The 20,265-nt window shown below is 34.0% G+C and overlaps 1 protein-coding gene across 2 annotated transcripts; it reads right to left on the reverse strand.

Moving 5' to 3' along the window:
• Positions 1–1,116: 1,116 nt before the first annotated feature.
• On the reverse strand, positions 1,117–17,869 carry LOC148623172 (vesicle transport protein USE1-like). Of its 2 annotated transcripts, none has more exons than XM_088573748.1 (6): positions 17,661–17,869; positions 15,099–15,148; positions 12,079–12,157; positions 9,327–9,483; positions 5,708–5,868; positions 1,117–2,622 (listed from the first exon to the last, which is right to left on the reverse strand). In XM_088573748.1, exons 1-6 carry the CDS (start codon positions 17,754–17,756, stop codon positions 2,443–2,445), a joined length of 723 nt encoding a protein of 240 aa, XP_088429874.1. In that variant the 5' UTR covers positions 17,757–17,869; the 3' UTR covers positions 1,117–2,442. The 2 variants fall into 2 exon arrangements, with proteins under 2 accessions (XP_088429874.1, XP_088429876.1); XM_088573750.1 differs by lacking the exon at positions 17,661–17,869 and adding an exon at positions 16,052–16,129.
• Between the last annotated feature and the right edge of the window lie 2,396 nt (positions 17,870–20,265).

Genomic DNA, 20,265 nt, shown 5'->3' on the forward strand with positions numbered 1-20,265 from the left:
TTATTAAAAAAACTTTTCTACTGCCAGAATAACAATTCCATATCATTTTGGGGTATATCCTGTGATGCAATTTAAAGGAGATCCATTGAATTTACTTGTATTCAAGTTATGAACCAGACTACAGGAAAATGCTTGTTTCTGGTCCTTTTTTTATCATTCCTAAATGATTTAAATACCATTCTGTGAAAGAATCAGGCAATGGGTGGCACATCATAATTCTCAATTTGGTCTTTTCTGCCTCAAATATATTTAATACATATAGAAAAAACTGAAAGCAATTTAAATTTATCCCCAAGCATCTGTGACGTAGAAATTTGTTCACTGCTTACATAAGGAAAAAGTGCGTCAAAATTACCCATCATTTTTCCACAATGCATTTCAACTAAATTTGACCTATCAATATCTTAAAAAGGCAAAATTTACAAACACGTTAATGGTTATTTCTAGAGGTTATCAGGTATAATTACTTGGTTAATGCAATACAATCTCTTTTTTAACCTTCATGTGCCACACCTTATACACATTTTCCCAATTCTTAGACGGAGAAGTACTTAAGTCACAACCCTTAATATCAGCCTTATTTTGGTGGTTTATGGCACCTTGTGGTACATTTTCATAAATCATATATTAAACTGAAGTAAATAAATTGTCACTACAATAAATGTTTAAAATACATGCACGATTTTTTGCAGGTTTATAAAAATACTTGTTTTTGACCTCTTTTGTTCTTAATTCCCCAAAATAAATCCCAATCTGGCATTTGAAGCACGGGACCTTTTTGACAATTTTCAGCAAGATCCATCAACTACTAGTAATACTAAAGTTACCGCACGAAAACCAAGAATCAGTGGATCATGATGTTACAGTTAACGTTTACAACATTGCCAAAAACATGAGGCTTAAATGTTTGCTCTTAAATTATTCCATCTAGTCTAGCCCAATCCGCTACGTTCAAAAGTGGAGGATCCGCCAGTAGCTGCAATAAGGACATTATCTAACAATCAGTCCAGCCGCATTAAAAAAAAACGCGGTCGGACAACAAACCAATAAGACCAAAAGTAACAGAAAACTTTATACCGGTATCAACAAAGTTGCCAAACAAAAACAAAAGTTCAATTGATATTCAAAATGTATATCATTGAAATAACTATGCAGTAAGAATTTCAAAGCTTCTATCAAACAAAAATATTGTACAAGTGTGACAAAATAAACATCGTCAAAGATGTGATGTCGACGAAGACACAAAACGACAAATTATAGAAAAATAGATTTTTACACAAGTCTCTATTAAAGACCTGGGATTTCTTTCATGAGTGTGAGAAATTCCGTCTTTTGACTCGTTCCGCTGCGCTCCACGGAGTTCCTCACACGAGTGGAAGAAATTCCAGATATTTAATAGATGATGAGTGTAAGAACATATTTATTCCATTTCACAGCCAAAAGCTGTGGAATAACAATATAGGTGAATGAGTAATAGACCCTTTTGTGCTAACTGAAGGATAGTCGATTAGCATGCGCAGATCATGCTCAATATTCATTTCCGCGGGGAAAATTCTTTTGTTCTACCCAAGCCCTACCTCGCGGAAGTGTGTCAACTTACCACAAACGGGTCAATATGTGTCGTATTACAGGGCGCCAATTAACCACGCGCAATTAACAGTTATCACCCCGAACATTCCATTATATAGTAATTAATTCTTAAGTTTTTGTATAATTTGAATGTATTAATATACATTTTCATACAATGATGTGGTCCCTACAAAAAGTTGAATTCATTCATTGACCCTCTGGACTATTTTTACTCTGCATGTTGAGATTAGCTAATTTACCCATGAGAGACACGGTCGGTGGGTCCGTCGCGTGCACCCGTCTGTCAAAGAAAAACAAAGAAAACGGACGAATTAATTATCAATGAGCAAAAACACTATATAGTTAATTGTCATTTCTATGGAATTCAAACAAAGGAGTTGTATCAACAAATGTTCATATATGTCTAACCTCGGGGGAGAGGAGGGGGAGGGGTGTGGTGAGTGTGTGTGACGTCATAACCTATGACTAAATTTTACAATTAGATTTTTTTGTGAAATCGACCACTGAGTATCAAACAAATAATGTGGAAGTGACTGATTATAAATGGTGGTAATAGGTTTCCTGAATTTAAAGGTGCACATGATACAGAGGGGATTGTCTGGGTGACTTTAGGATGACTATAGCAATGACTAGACTAAGATAAGCTGGTTACCTAATTGCTTGCCAATAAATCTCATCTTTATCATGATTGTACCTTAAATAATATTTTATAACACACAAATTTATTACATCTGTAGAACTTCCCATCTTACCCACTAATGTAATCAAATTATTGGCACAAAACGTGTATTGCACTTTATTCTTTAAGACCATTTCAACGGTTTGAATAAATGGGTTTGCATTATATATTAATCAATTCTTTTTAGAGAATAATTTCATAAACATAATCATAGCAAGGAAAGTTAATGTGACGATAACTAGCATAATCCATATCCACCAGGAGCAGGTCTGAGTATGTTTCTCTAAACGATCACTTTCCTTCTTCAATTTATCAAAGTTCCTATCTGTAATTTTAACACTTTCTTCTAATTTCTGAAATATGGAGTAAAATATCAATCAAACAATGTTTACAATTAAATTTATTTAAACTATAAATCCAACTAAACATCATGCATGAGAGTTATACAAGTATATACACTAGTTATTATATACATAGCAGCATTTACATTCAAAATGATGATACTCAAATTATGTTCTTCGCAAACATCTACATAAGCTTCTCAGTCCATTAAGTTTTATCTTAAAAAAATCTTTGAGAGGTTTCTCCTTGAAACGTGTAGAGTATACTGAAATTTGCAATATTTATAAGAATGGTATAATTTACCAGCCAAGTAGTGAAACTTGTCTAACCTGATTTATATAATAAATTATTTACCACACTTTGCAATTATTAAAAAATTCAAAAGCACTAAAACACTGTGGCTTCATTCTGTGTACTAAACCTATCCATGTTGGATATTTAAAGAGCTTATTACTAGTATACCCTCTCAAAATTTATTTTCACAGTTGTGTCTTTTTTAAGTTACCATTAAGAGAAGTAATTACCGACTTGTGTCCTTACTATCTTGTATAGCAATATCTGTAGATGAAGCATGGCTCTTAAATCAAGTTGTACTTCATACCAAAAATCTCAGACAAAATATACAATGTATATACAAGCCAGTGTAACAATGCAGTAGTTTACATTAAGTGGATGTGAATGATTTATTTCATATTTCACAACAAAATAATCCAACACTCCATTTATTTTATATAATGTTCAGACAGCTTATATAAATCGGAAGACATAAATAAATATAAAACCAAGTTTTTATTGGCCTTTTATCTTAAATTTCATGATGTAATTATCTCAACATCAAGTACTTAATACAAATATTCAATTATGTATCACAAATGTATTTAGTTTATGTAAAAATAATTGTCTTTATAAAATGAATCAGACACACACATATGTGCATTCCTATAGTTTTTCTGCATACAATGTAATTATATACAAAATTGTACAAAAAACTTATGAAAACTCTGCACCTTTCATCATCATCATGTGTTAGTTTAGTGATAACCGATTAGCCAATTTAATAATGAGTTTCTTTCTCCACTATTTACTTTTCAAAGGAAAACGACAATCTTATTAATGCAAATCAACAAATGCTCCTCAAGTAAACCTTCACCCCTTTCCATATTCTATATTATTTTTGCTAGAGTATCCCCTTTATCAACACTGTTTTCAATTACTGTAAGAAGATATTTTTTAAAAAGAATCCCCCTCCTAAAAGCATATATACTTACTAGAATTTTAAATGTAATTCTTGGGGTCAGTGTATTGATTCAGTCATTATATACTATCTATGAGTGACTGAATTCAATTACATTCTACCATCAGTTTCCAAAGACAACATTTTGAAGGGTCTGAGGTAGACGTTATCCAATCCCTTCAGATATTTTAGAAGCCCACAGGACATCTATGGTAGGCATGTTATCCAGTCCCTTCAGGTATTTTAGAAGCCCACAGGACAACTAAGGTAGGTATGTTATCCAGTCCATTCAGATATGTTAAAAGCCCATGGGATAACTGAGGTAGGCACGTAAGCCAGTCCCTTCAGGTATTATAGCAGCCCACAGGGTAACTGAGGTAGGCATGTAAGCCAGTCCCTTCAGGAATTTTAGAAGCCCACAGGACAACTGAGGTAGGCATGTTTGCCAGTCCTTTCAGGAATTTCAGAAGCCCACAGGACAACTGAGGTAGGCATGTCAGCCAGCCCTTCAGGTATTTTAGAATCCCACAGGACAACTGAGGTAGGCATGCCAGCCAGTCCCTTCAGGTATTTTACAAGCCAACAGGACAACTGAGGTAGCCATGTTTGCCAGTCTCTTCAGGTATTTTAGAGGTCCAAAGTGTCTGTGTTTAATCACATAGATTAGATCACATTTGTTTCTGTGACAGAAAGGAGTAGAAATATTGAAAATAACCTGACATGGATAATGCCCAATGCTTTAAATGGAATTAACATAAAACTCTATTATCTCCCTTTGAAGTCTACAGCAGTAATTAATTCTAAGATGCAAAAAATTCCACTTTTCCCAGGAGTTGTGTTAGAAGTTTTTAGTATGTAAAACATTTTTGTTTGATTATTTCCCTTGGGGGTCCTCAAGCAGTTATTACATTCCTTAATACACATTTCCTACAAAATTGCATTGAAATCCCCTGAGCACTTTGGGTGGAGTTGCCCTTATAATTAATGTGGACAAAAGGACAGAAAGAGGGGATCATTTCTACCTACCCCCAAATTTTGTTTGCAGGGTATATAAAAACTTTATTTGTTCAAAATACACCAAATTATCCTTGCCCTTGATCAGCATTATAAAAAAGTAAAATATGATTAGGCCATAAAGATAGAGAGCAAACTGAACAACAATGAATTAATTCTTCATATCTGAAATTTATCTAATTTTTAAATGTTGAAAAGTAGGATGTGTAGTCTACAAAAGTAAACACACATCATTTTGATTCTTTCAAGAGGAAACAAGATAGAATAAACCATTTAACAAGAATCTTTTACTAAATGACCCAAAGTGTTCTCCTTAAAAAAATTAAATCCAGTAGTCATTTGATTTAGAGGAACAGTCTTTCCTTCTGGCTAAGATTTCTAAACCTTGGCTGTGCATCAGTTGAGATATACATGTATGCCAATGTTCCACACACAGTTTAAATGGATACTTTGAGCAACTGCAGTCAACTGTTAAGTCACCTCTGCCACACCAAAAATGGATTATTTGTAAAGGGCATTATACTTAAAAAAACACATTTTTAAAGGTTTCAAACCAATGGCACCTGTGGTTTCAGTGGAGTTGGTGATTTCTCCTACCAATTTTAACCTTACTAATTGGCACTTGTGGTTTCAGTGGAGTTGGTGATTTCTACTACCAATTTTAACCTTACTAGTGGCACCTGTGGTTTCAGTGTTGCTGATTTCTCCTACCAATTTTAACCTTACTAAGTGGCACCTGTGGTTTTAGCGGTGATTTCTCCTACCAATTCTAACCTTACTAGTGGCACCTGTGTTTTCAGTGGAGTGTGATTTCTCCTACCAATTTTAACCTTACTCAGTGGCTATACCTTATTATCCTCTCTAACTATTTGGCCAGAATCTCTTATACTCTCCTTCAAGTTACGTGTTAACATCAACATTTCCTCAGCCAGTTTCTCATGCATCTGATGCTGATGTTGTATTACAATATCAATGTCTTCATCAGTTTTTACATTTCTCTGTCGTAGACCTGTAGAATAAAAATTAAAATACAAACATGTATAAAACTTATCAAGTGTGATCATACTTTGTGTATAATAAAGTAGCCTGAGATTATATCAGATAACAATTTATATATCAAAAGATTTTTACTTTAAATACCAATATGTATATTGCTAAGAAGCTATGTGTATTGAGAGTGTTTCGTATGTGTATTGAGAGTATTTCCTATATGTATTGAGTAATTTTCCAATGTGTATTGAGAGATCTTCCTTTGTGTGTTGAGTGTGTTTCCTGTGTGTATTAAGAGGGTTTCCTATGTGTACTGAGAGATCTTCCTTTGTGTGTTGAGTGTGTTTCCTACATGAATTGGGAATGTTCCCTATGTGCGTTGTGAGTGTTTTCTATATGTGCTGAAAGTGTCTCCTATGTGCATTAAGAGTGTTTCTATGTGTGTTGAGAGTGTTTCCTATGCGTATTGAGAGATCTTCCTTTGTGTGTTGAATGTGTTTCTAATATGTATTGAGGAGTGTTCCCTATGTGTGTCGAGAGTTTACTATATGTGCTGAAAGTGTTTCCTACGTGTATTGACAGTGTTTCAAATGTGTGTTGAGAGTGTTTTCTATATGTGCTGAGAGAGCTTCCTATGTGTATTGAGAGTGTTTCCTATGTGAGTTGAGAGTGTTTCCTTTGTGTGTTGAGAGTGTTTCCTATGTGTACTGAGAGTGTTTCAATGTGTATTGAGTATTCCCTATGTGTGTTGAGAGTTTTGTATATGTGCTGAAAGTGTTTCCTATGTGCATTGATAGTGTTTCTATGTGTGTTGAGAGCGTTTCCTATGTGTACTGAAAGTGTTTTCTATGTGTGTTGAGAGTGTTTTCTATGTGCATTGAGAGTGTTCCCTATATGTGTTGAGTAATTTTCCTATGTGTATTGAGAGCGTTTCCTATGTGTACTGATCTTCCTTTGTATGTTGAGTGTATTTCCTATGTGTGTTGAGAGTGTTTTCTACATGAATTGGGAATGTTCCCTATGTGTGTTGATAGTGTTTCAGCCTCATATCTTGACCTACACTTAGAAATCGATGGTAAAGGAAAACTATTGACCAAACTTTACAACAAACGTGATGACTTTTCATTCAGAATTGTCAACTTCCCTTTCATCTGTGGCAACATCCCTTCGGCTCCTACGTATGGAGTGTTCATATCACAACTCATACGTTATGCCAGAGCTTGCCAAAACTACACAGACTTTTTGTATCGTGCTAGAACCTTAACAAATAGGCTTCTGGAACAGAGTTATGTTGCTACAAGATTGAAGTCATCACTACAGAAGTTTTATGGCCGTTATCATGAACTCGTGGATCATTATGGTGTATCCATCAGCACCATGAAAACTGATGTATTCAACGGGTCATAGTTTTCCTTCCCTCGTTTGTCTACCCCGGACTTGACTTTTTATGAGCAACTCGTCGGGTGTTTCTAGAAAAGCAGAGAACGCTTACCCTACCGGTGCACCTGGTCCATGCTTCCAGTTTTTAGTGGAGTCCGAGTTGCTCATTTACTTTTGTTACTTTGTATGTATGATTTTGGTTACTTTATGTTCTTTGTTTTGTATGTCTGTTTTCCATGTCTGGTCTTTGTCCCTGGATTACATTCTTTTGATTACCGCTATAACCTTGGTTCCCTTGATTACTCTTTCCTACATGAAGGCTAGAAACCACTAATTCCACTTCCCATAGGCTTCTGTGCTAATTTCACAATATTCAATGGCTTCTATGGACTTTACCTTAACTTTAACCTGCAGAGGACTATATATCAGCACGATTCTATGTATGTCAGCTCACAATCCTCAGAATGGCATATGGGGTTAGCAGACTTGCAGTGCAGTACTGGTCACCAGAAGTGAAGGGTCTATAAATAGCATGGAAAATCCCAGTGTTTTCATAAGATAGAGGTATATTTAGAAACCATTATGGAGATTAGGCTTCACATCACAAGAAGCAAAATGCACATATAAAATGTACAGAAATGTTTTTTCTATCAGAAACTGTTTAAATTTTTTTAAATAAGATGAGAACTTTTTTCACAGCACTATGAGGAACAGGGGTAATTTCTGCGTAGGACTATTTTTGCGTACGTTCCAAATGCTCATTGGTTGAATTGGTGGTCTGTAACCTGAATTGGGAATGTTCCCTATGCATGTTGAGAGTGTTTTCTACAGGCATTGGGAGTGCTTCATATGTGTGGTGAAAGAGTTTCCTATGTGTGTTGAAAATGTTTCCTATGTGTATTGAGAGTCTTTCCTATGCGTATTGAGAGATCTTGCTTTGTGCGTTGAGTGTGTTTCCAATGTGTATTGAAGAGTGTTTCCTATGTGTGTTGGTAGTATTTTTCTATATGTGCTGAGAGAGCTTCCTATGTGTGTTGAAAGTTTTTCCTATGTGTATTGATGGTGTTTCCTATGTGTACTGAGAGTGTATCCTTATGTGTGTTGAGAGTGTTTTCTATGTGTACTGAGAGTGTATCCTACGTGTGTTGAGAGTGTTTCCTATGTGTACTGAGAGTGTTTCCTATGTGTACTGAGAGTGTTTCCGATGTGTACTGAGAGTGTTTCCTATGTGTTGAAAGTGTTTCCTATGTGTATTTAGAGTGTTTCCTATGTATGTTGGTAGTATTTTTCTATATGTGCTGAGAGAGCTTCCTATGTGTGTTGAAAGTTTTTCCTTTGTGTATTGATGGTGTTTCCTATGTGTACTGAGAGTGTATCCAATGTGTGTTGAGAGTGTTTTCTATGTGTACTAAGAGTGTATCGTATGTGTGTTGAGAGTGTTTTCTATGTGTACTGAGAGTGTATCCTATGTGTATTGAGAGTGTTTCCTATGTGTACTGAGAGTGTATCCTATATGTGTTAAGAGTGTTTTCTATGTGTACTGAGAGTGTATCCTACGTGTGTTGAGAGTGTTTCCTATGTGTGTTGAAAGTGTTTCCTATGTGCATTTAGAGTGTTTCCTATGTATGTTGGTAGTATTTTTCTATATGTGCTGAGAGAGCTTCCTATGTGTGTTGAAAGTTTTTCCTTTGTGTATTGATGGTGTTTCCTATGTGTACTGAGAGTGTATCCTATGTGTGTTGAGAGTGTTTTCTATGTGTACTGAGAGTGTATCCTATGTGTACTGAGAGTGTATCCTATGTGTGTTGAGAGTGTTTTCTATGTGTACTGAGAGTGTATCCTATGTGTGTTGAGAGTATTTCCTATGTGTACTGAGAGTGTGTCCTATGTGTGTGGAGAGTGTTTTCTATGTGTACTGAGAGTGTATCCTATGTGTGTTGAGAGTGTTTCCTATGTGTACTGAGAGTGTTTCCTATGTGTACCGAGAGTGTTTCCTATGTGTGTTGAGAGTGTTTTCTTTTGGTAAATAATTTAAATGTATCAAAAACTTTGTGTTTTGTAAATAGATTTTTACTAATCCTAGTAGAAAAATACTACCATCATTGGTCTGTTCATGACCTAAAAGTTCTTCTCTCAAATCTTTATGATGTCTGGCAACTGTTTTCTTCTGTAGTTCAGAAGAGTTATGTCCCTTTGATGAAACCTTGACATTGGGAAGTTTGTCTGCCGCAATAGCCTTTTCTGTTGTTGTGGGCTATAGTGAGAATAGTGACAAACAAGATCACAAAGAGAATGTCCCATAGCATTACATTATGTCACAACTTAATTCTCTCCACTTCAAGTGTATTTCCCTTAACGCACATTTACACAAGATGCCTAATCTTTGAATGTAGGAAAAAAAGTCACAGATAAAGACATAGGAAAGAAAGTCACACGAAAAAAAGTCACAGGAAATAAAGTCACAATATACAATTTGCATAAAAAATGTAAGGTAATGTAATGGTCAGTTATATGCCAGAAAACGGTCATATATTTTAAGGAAAAAGTCACAATATATTTTGTTGGAATTTTTGTTCTTTTTTTTCTATTTCTATTTGTGTTTGTTTTTTTATTTTTGTTACTTCTTTCATACTTTTTTTTCTATTTTTAAGTTACAATAGACTTGCGGTTTAATCTTAATTCATCCAAATAAAACATTGTTATTAGTGTAAAAAATGTATTTTGATAAAATTTACTTTTTAAAAATCAAATTTTTTAGTTTTTTTTCTAATGACAAGGAAGCCTTTAATTTCCTAATTTACTTGCATTTTCAACAATTATCACACATTTAATGTTCATGTTACCAGTAAAAGAAAAAGCCACACACTTCCTGACCAAGGGTGACAATACCCAGACATGATCTATAGTGAAATTTGTAAGTTTTGCATTTAACTTATAGTCATTGCAAATTGTAATGGCTGCAATACAGAGACCAAATGGCAACAATTGACAGTTATATGAAACCATATCCAGGAAAAGGGATATTTTTGAGTAAATGAGTTTTTCTGGCATTTTATAATGTGACTTTTTTCTCTACATGTAGTTGACTATTTCCTTACACAATATATATTGCATGTGACTTTTTCTTTTGACTATATTTACTCTGACTTTTTTTCCTATGACTTTTTTCCCTGTGACTTTTTTTCCGTTTACCTAATCTTTCTATATAATTTCATTAAAATCCATCAAGTGCTTTGAGGAGGAGTTGCAGTTATAATATTTTTAACATGCAAAACCCCTTAAGGTGGGCTATCTTCCTTCAAGCACATCTATATATGGTACCTAAACTTCAAATACAATTTAATTAAAATCCATTGTGTGGTTTAGGAGGTGAATTGATGAGGTTTTAACAAGGAAGATTCTTAAGATGGATTATCTTCCTATGCAGACATCAAGCAATATGTGTCTACCTTCATACACATCTATCAATGATGCCTACCCTTACTATAAAATTTCATTAAAATCCACTGAAAGAATCAGGAGCGGTTGGGTTTGCAGGATTTGTTAACTGAATGGGGGATGGAAAGACAGACAAGTTGATTCTTATATACTCTCAAAACTGTAGAATCCTAGTTAAATCTTTGAAATTTGTATATCAAAAGCTAACAGCAATCAAACAATAGATTGCTAATAGAGGTCCACCACTGCTTCAAAACTACTTTTATTTGGTTCAATTTATGTAAGTAGTTCTTATTTAGTATATGCTGAACATTATAGAACAAAGATGACACAAAGTGGTGACATAACCTTACTTGGACTCATAATAAAGAATACATTTAGTTATACCACAGTAATATATACCATAAACCTACATTTTTGTCAGTTGTGAAAAAGAAATAACAATCATATTGATATTCATTTCCATTGTATTTCAATATCCATTCAAGATACATATTGCTACCTGCACATTTTTATTGTAGAGATTGAAAATTATAGTGAATAGAAATCAAATACAATATTGATTATAACACTGGCATTAACCTGACATCAGATCACATGAACATTATTTGGACATGAATGTTAAAATCACATCTTTTTATAATGTGGTTAAAGGGAGAAAACTGCAAAATAAAAGAGCTTTAGCATACTCATTCATTATTTGGAAGTATAACACACTGAAACTGGATGAAATGGTTTAAAGTATACAACCAAATCAACAGACAAACAGTGTGTTTAGCAACATAACACTGCATGATCACATTAACAGACAAACTGTGTGTTTAGCAACATAACACTGTGTGATCACATCAACAGACAAACCGTGTGTTTAGCAACATAACACTGTGTGACCACACATCAACAGACAAACTGTGTGTTTAGCAACATAACACTGCATGATCACATTAACAGACAAACTGTGTGTTTAGCAACATAACACTGTGTGATCACATCAACAGACAAACCGTGTGTTTAGCAACATAACACTGTGTGATCACATCAACAGACAAATGGTGTGTTTAGCAACATAACACTGTGTGATCACATCAACAGACAAACCGTGTGTTTAGCAACATAACACTGTGTGACCACATCAACAGACAAACTGTGTGTTTAGCAACATAACACTGCATGATCACATTAACAGACAAACTGTGTGTTTAGCAACATAACACTGTGTGATCACATCAACAGACAAACCGTGTGTTTAGCAACATAACACTGCGTGATCACATCAACAGACAAACCGTGTGTGACGCAACATTACACTGAAAGATCTGATCAACAGATAAAGGTACAGACTGTGGATATTTTTACTAATTTTACTAAATTTCTTACACCAAAACAAATTAAAGTAATAGCTTATTATTACCATTTTTTCTGCTTGCATCAGACCTTTAAGAAATTCCACTTTTCTATTATATTCATTCATAACATCCTGACATGGTTTCCTGAAATTAAGAGAATAATGCTCAACTAGATACTCTCAGGACTGATTACTAGCTGAAATATTTTGCATTAAACTAATGATGGGGAAGGAATGTTCCAACTGTGTGACACTGCTAAATTTTGTGCCATCGCGGGAACACAATTCTCCTGCCCATTTGAACATCTGACATTGTTTATTTGTTGCATGTTTATTACAACAATGAAGTCGCATTTGTTGGAACAATTAGTTTGTGATTGTGTGACCTATGATCAGACGCATTGTTTAAAAGAATCCACCTATGGAGATGTAGATAATTACAAGAAATTGTTCTTGTCATTAAGTTTTAAATGTTTGTGTCTTTTTGAAAAATTATTAAACCTGAAATCAATTAGGTTTCTGTTAGCTATCCTGTTAAATAGAAAAGAACAACTATTGGGCCAATTTAAAAAGATTCATACACTGAATGTTCCAGTTTATGTACATGTATTACTGGTAATGGCCAACATGTACTATCTTTTGATTGCTTCTTCAAGCCTCTGTAGTAAACAAGAATAAAATTAATCTGTAGAAGTCCTCCCATGCATCACTTTTGGAGGTAAAATCCTTTATAGACCTTACTGTTATTGTTATATACATGCAAAATCAAAATAAAGTTTTCTTATCTTATCTTGCATCTTCATTTGGCCAAAAAAGGGGGGATAAAAAAAAACAACTAAAAAAGAAATTGAAACTTTTTATCTAGACTCCATATTAAATACATAAATAACTAATAAACACAACTATGATATTTCAAGAAAGATAACTCATATTCATCTTTAAAAAAATTGGGGGTAAAACAATATAAAATGGTCAAAGCATTTATAGAAATAATCTGATCAAACTGAATCTGTATTTTATAGTAATAACTGTAATAAAATCCTTTGCAGGGAACAGTGTGATATGACTGCAGAGGTCAAACCCTGAAAAGTTGGGGCAAGTATGAACACACCATTCAAGCTTTATACAGCTCTCAATATTGATTTTATGATTAAATATTTGACACAGGAAAATAATTTTAACAGAATCAAAGTGGCCCCTTCTTTGTCCATTATTCCTCAATAAGCCCCACTATCAATCCAAACAATCCTTCTGTGGCACCTTGTACACTGTAGTCACTTGTACTCAACTTATTATCCCAAAATCAATCGTAGCCTTCCTTCTGTAACATCTTGTACACTGCAGTCACTTGTACTCAACTTATTATCCCAAAATCAATCCTAGCCTTCCTTCTGTGGCACCTTGTACACTGTAGTCACTTGTACTCAACTTATTATCCCAAAATCAATCCTAGCCTTCCTTCTGTGGCACCTTGTACACTGTAGTCACTTGTACTCAACTTATTATCCCAAAATCAATCATTTTGCCACCAATTCCTAAATGGTTTAAGTCATAACCCCCAAAATCATCCCAGCCCTCCTTTTGTGGTACAATTTCAAAGAGATCCATTTAATTTTATTCAAAATTATTGTGCAGACATCAATACTGTGAAAATATTATTGTACATGGGGTACAAATTTTTGTGGATTTCGTTGGTAATTCATTCGCTTATCATATCATCAAGTTATTATCTGGATATAAAAAATATAAAAATATAAAGAAATGCCTAATTTTTGCCCCTTTTTGTCTTTAAATAATACACACAAAATCAATCCCAGGCTTCCTTTGTGGATGGCACCTTGTAGTATAATTTCATAAAGAATTATACACTTTAACTCAAATTATTGTCTGGACATGAAAATCTAAGGACAACGGCATCAGCATGATACTGTTATACAACTGCAATTTAAAAAAAAACTATAACATATATTAAATTTCCTCACTTCGCGGATTACAAAATGAAATTGTGATAAAGATACATATAGATTTTTATGTTCTATTATATCATTATCCTAAATGAGACTTGCTCTGTCTTGAAAGCCAAATTTATACATCTATCATGTTGTGCTTCCATATGTATTATACAATGTATTATTGTGTTATTTATTTTTGCTAATATGTGGCTTTCAAACTAATATAACTGTCACAGTTACTTTTTTATATTTCCTGACATGACTAATTGATCAAGCTGATCATCAATTACTTATCGGTCACAACTCAAATGTTAATTGCCTGGTGTTGGTCCAGGTGTCAACAGAATAGGCCCGCAGCAGCACTAAGCTTGTCATAAAAGGCGACTAAATAGTGCTCAGAACCCTGGCCCTGGGCTAGGGGCTCTGCTCACAAAGCAACTTGGTTGTGTGCCCCAGGTTGATAACCCTGGAATGCTACCTGCTAGGATTGTCAGGCCATAATACAGAAAACCTGACCACAATCCATAGTGGTGCAACATGTTTGGAAAGATGCCATGTTCCGTGCACGTTAAAGAATTCTGCTATTCAATAGGAATAGGAACCTTTGTTGCAGGAGGCTAAATTGCCTGACTCTACCCCCTTCTCCGTATTTCTAGTGGCAATCAAAATTTTTTGATCCTCTAATTCTTGTGTCCCATCCTATTTTTCATTTCATCATTATGTCATGTTCATGAAATATTGCTGATTGGGTGTTATACACAAATCAATCAAATGGTAATCGATTGATTAGCTCTGTTAATTGAAAAGTTATCGATTCAACTCATTAAGAGTAAAAAGTGATCAATTTTTATTGATAAGTAATTGGTTACAACATTCAGTCAGGAATAATTCAAGATCTCAGAAAAATATACTTCTTGCCCAATTTAATGCATTTTAATCAATAAAAGCAATTTATTACAAAGAATTGTTCAAACCAATCCCTAATCGATCAGATTTCGAACAGGAATTTCTAATGAAAATCATTGATCAAAATATTTTTTTGAGTTTTGCACCCAATATAGACCATGTATGGCTCTAAGAATCTTTTTAAGTTTCTTCACTGAAATAATTGTAAGCTTCTAGAAGTATACTTACATTGATGACTTTTTTATCTGTGACAGCTGGTCTTGTAGAGCAGTAATGTACTGAAACAATAAAATCAGGAGCAATATTATTGTTAGATGACATTTCAGAAAGAGCAATTCATATTCAGGGATGTTACAGTTGTGATAAATAAGATTGATTGATTGATTGAATGAGGTTCAACGTCCTGACTGATATTTCATGCATTTCCAGATGACAAATCCTGCTTTGTAATAGTTCAACATGTTGAGGCAAATATTTAATGTGTACAAATGTACAGGCTGCATCCCACTTGGATACATTATACTGACCGTGAGCCAACCAGTTTTTACTCTAATCTTTTAAATGTCACACGTTTTGCAGAAGTAGTGACTACCACTTTGTTAGTCGTCCAAGTATTTTGTAGAATGCCCATTTGTACTGTTATGTACATGTAGTGTTAAAAAAAATATATATTAGTTATTGGACATATACTACTTTCAACAGTCCTCAATCACAAAAGATCTTGTGGACTAAACCATAACAATTGTTGATGGGTCAAGTACATGTAAAATTTTCACACTGGACGACATTTTATTCCATATATATTATCTGTAAATGTAAACAATTGCTTATTGGCTACAAGTACATAGAAGATGGATGATCGAAGATCATTGACTTACCCTAACTTTGGTCCTTTAACTGTCCACAACATACTATCAAATACATCTGTAGTATTTTTTCATATTCCCAACTTTGACTTCATTATTTTTTTTAATTTCAAGCAAAGGGGAGTAACTCTCCAATCTGACAGACTGGTTAAGAAGTTGTCAGAGTGGAACAATGGATAGCAGAAGACCTCAAATTCAAATATTTTATTTGTTGGAGCCGTGGTAAGTACCTGGATGCTTTTGAATAACTTATTTCAGACCACTCAGGTACTAAGCAAAGGAGAAATATTTTAGGTTTCATAGAAAAATGTTTACTTTTCTTCCTTTCCCAAATGAGACCACTAACAAAGTTGTCGTGTTGGTGGGTTACTTCCCCTTGAAACTTGCTAAAATGGCTTGCATTCTGTAAATATGAAAAAAGTCTTAAATACACAAACAAGGATATGGGTTTTTTTGGTTGCTGTTTTTTTTACAAAAGTAAAGCAGGACTATTGATTCACCAGGGGCTGCTCTGGCTTCCAAAATTCTGTCGCCAGAAAAATCGCCAGCAGCCATGTTTTGTCACCAATTTTCAGAAATTAGAGTCAAAGGGTACCAACAAAAATTATATATATATTTTTTTTAAATATGACAGTATTAAGTCCACTGATGAATTATCTTCCTCAATTTATCAAAATAACCTCTCCATTCTTGACATACATGTACCCAAGATTCATTTTGATGCATGTATGAAGCAGGTTTTAAGCTCCAGTCTGTCACTTTTCATATGCAAAGTAATAGTGTACTACTCCAGAAACAGGTGTTTTATTTCTATCAAGGACTTCCTATTACTATTCTCATATACATGTATTACCTGATTTTAAAACATGTTCACCTTTATCCTTTATTCTCTAATTTATCTTAGAATATAATTTGATTTTTTTTAATGTTTTTAACAAACTTGATTCTTTTTTTCAAGTGATAAAATTTCTACCATTTTGTACCATGGACCATTAATTGTGTCCCTGCTAATTATCTTGATATCAGAATAGTATTTCCTAAATTAGATTTTGGGAATCCCCAATCTATTTGTTTACCGATTTTCCCGCTAAAAAAGTCACATGGCAAAAGTGTAAACAAGTGTCATCCATTTTTTATTACTTCTTTCATTTCGAAGTGTTTAGGCACTGCCTGATGGAATAATCATTGCTAATTGGGTTTAATTTACTCTGCTATTAGGTAAGCCTGTTTCTGAATGTATCAAATGGTTAAACAGGGCTGTGAAGCTTGTATGTAGCCACGTGCACATGGCTGTAATTGTGTTTACCTTTGACCAGATGATGAGAGTTTTGATTGGCTCAATAATATATTTACAACTGATGGACACCTCCCTTGAGGATGGTCTAATTACCTTTAATTGCCTTCAGTCATATATTGGTCATGGTCAATTACCTGTGACCAGGTGTCAACACAATTGTTTAATTAGAGAGAATATCTGTTGCTGATAAACTTCCTGTCAATTTTGATATGCAAAACCTAGGCGCCAAGAAAATCGCCAACTGGCTATTTTTTGTCGCCAGATAAAATAAAAAATCACAAATTGTGACATTGGCGAAGCCCAGCGCGACCCCTGATTAACCAACTGTAACAGGAGAGCATGATTTGCTTCCCAAAATTATACACCGCCACCAAGGATTGAACCCTAGACCACTCGGTGACAAGCCAGCGACAAACTGATTCAGCTAAAGAATTAATTCTTTAGCCAAGTCAATTAACTGGCTATTTAAATCTCACTACCTTCTACAATGCAGGTAGGCCGTACTGCCACACAACTAATAAAAGCTGGTATCCTAAGATGTCATAATTATTTGGACTAGGAAAACCAGTGGATGATCCTTTAAGGATCTTACAGTAAAAATTGTAATGCTTTTATTAAAGCTTTTACCTTTTCAATCCTCCAGTCCCATGAACTTTTCTCTTTCGCAATATTTTCACATCTTACTAGAAGACGATTAAAGTTTATTTCAAGCCTTGAATGCATCTCACTTTAAAGGAATAGCGCTGTCTGTTTTCTTTGTACTAGTCACCCAAAACACACTGAGACCTTATTGCTATGCCTTCGTGTCAACTCAGTTTATTGAAGGGTAACATTAGGTGACGGGGAGGGAAATGGACCACAAATCAATATTGTTCGTGGATGTATTTTCGTCCCATTAATTTTCGACCCAAAAGCTAGTCTACGGGAAAATTCTGTCTTGTCATTGATACAAGATAAATGATTGGCACCAAAGCAAGACATAAGGTAAAACATAACTATTGGTTTTGTATAAGATCTTATTTTTTTGCTTTTTTCCTCAAAGATAACCCTGAATCTGTAAAGCCTTAATATTAATCAAAGTACTTGTGTACGGAATCAATTTATTTAAAATGTTAGAATTTGTATACCTCAGATAAGCGCCAAATTGCAACAATAGGGATAAAAGAAAGGAAAGAACGGGAATAAACTTCAATCGCATCTAAACATAAGCTTGTTGTTGTAAATTGGTGACATTGAACTCATTTGATTTGAAAAGTCATGTAGAAATTCAATTTATCTCTTAAGTAAAATCGGCCAAAATCATCTGCTTTGTAGTATCGTAATAGTTTGTACAAAGCTCAGATTCGTTGTCGGTTTTATATGTAGTAGACTTTATTAGTGTCAAACACAAAACGTTGAACAACAATTAAACTACTGTAATTGTTATTTTTGGTTTTTTTTCGCTTTTCACCCTTTAACCTTAAAGACGCTCTTCTATTAAACGCAAGCCACCTGATCGCAATTCTGTTTCTCGATTGGCCAAATACTGAACACTTAATGGCGTTCGAAAACAATGTATCGAAAATTTAAATTGCGTGCCATGTGTAACTGTAAAAAATGATAAGTAAAAAAACAAATTTCAACTGCGTCGGATATCCTTTTTTTTAAAGATAGTACTTGTTTTTCTTTCAAGACTTCATAACACACCTTTAACCTCATCATTTATAATTCGTATCATTAATTTTTAATATTCCGATCGAACCTCTACGTGAATATTTCTACAAAGATAGGTATAACCTTCAATATTCAGCTTTTCATTATTTCTTTAAAATGTTTCACAAAGACAAAGGATATATAAACAAAATCATATATCTTTGCTTTCTTAAATTTTCAATATCGCCAAATTTTGAGGACTATCCACAATCGTTCCAGACACCAAGACTTGTAGATCCTAGCTCGTATACATTTATTGTGACGTCTACCACGCATTGTTTTTCAAGAATTGTTTATATTAAATCACGAATCTAGTGGGTTTATTCAATTTAATTTATATTGTTTTTTTTTGTTTTTGTTTGTTTTTGTGTGTTATTCCTAGCGTGCATTTTACCATTTGGAAGTGTATATGAACTCATTTTCTCGACCAAAATTAAGATTTGAAGATTTTTAGGATGGACATAATGTTCATATTATTCATCTTCGCCTCTCCTCAATTAACATGTTATTGTTGTCGCGTGATTGTTTAATTTTACGTTTTCTTCGTTAAATTATCTTTTTATTACTTTGTATCAAGTATTGCTACCACAACTCCAGGTTTTGATCCTCGACTTTCTTTTCACATCTTGAAGCCACCAAAAATAGCACACTTACGATTTTTCGTCATCTCTGGTGTTTTCTTTTCAGTCTCTGTTTCATTTAACATTTTAGTGATAATATTAGTCAGTTGAATCATCGTGGTACTAACGACATTGGCAGAGTTCTGTTTTGATGCTTTTGTTTTAGAATATCATTTACGTCACTTTTAATATTCTGAATGTCTGCGTTCAGTTTTTTCACCATACTGTCTTTTCTTTAATGTACCAAATCAGACTTCACTTCTTATACATTTCTACTTCTTTCTTCATTTTGTTGTACAAAAAATTGTTTATGTTTTTACAACGTTTAAGTTTTGATAAATCTTTCTCAAGACTATCTTTTTTCCCAAACACTCTGACCATTCAAGCTCTAAACTTCAACACTAGATCGTACATAAATTGGACTGAGTTCTTGTCTTTTTTATACCCTTGTATCTGTCAACCTCAACGTCAACTTCTATTACCGAGCTCCAAATCCATCACAAAAAATCGAAGGAAGTGTCGGAGAAATAGGAAAAGTGGTGGAAATTGTAATGCATAAGTGTATAACAGGAGGATTTAGTGCTTGACGACTGCCGAGACATGTAGTGGCTAGTACTTAGTTTCTATTTGACATCTAGATATCTAATATCAGTATTTGACCGAACAAACAACATGTTTCAATCAAAGTAACAATTATTTATCAACAGCTGTGTACAAAATATCGACAAACGTGACTTAAACGTGAACACATAAAACAGAGGCGATCTACATACACAATGTAGCGAACCAAATACAGAAGTCAAATTGGAATCATTATTGAATTTCAAAAGTAAAATGAACGTTTTAGGATTCAAATGAAAATAACTTCGCGTTGTGGTTTTACATAATTAAGAATATTCAATTCTAAAGATATATCAATA

Source organism: Perna viridis, chromosome 3 (assembly GCF_037379345.1).
Source record: "Perna viridis isolate PV_CMFRI_1.1 ecotype Kerala chromosome 3, ASM3737934v1, whole genome shotgun sequence".
NCBI classification, from domain to species: Eukaryota; Metazoa; Mollusca; class Bivalvia; order Mytilida; family Mytilidae; genus Perna; species Perna viridis.

Coding starts and splice junctions, on each gene's coding strand:
- LOC148623172 (XM_088573748.1), bottom strand. CDS start 17,756: ATGCATTCAAGGCTTGAAATAAACTTTAATCGTCTTCTAGTAAGATGT. Junction 12,158..15,098: donor CAGATAAAAAAGTCATCAAT/GTAAGTATACTT, acceptor TCTTAATTTCAG/GAAACCATGTCAGGATGTTA. Junction 2,623..5,707: donor TAGTTAGAGAGGATAATAAG/GTATAGCCACTG, acceptor TCCATATTTCAG/AAATTAGAAGAAAGTGTTAA.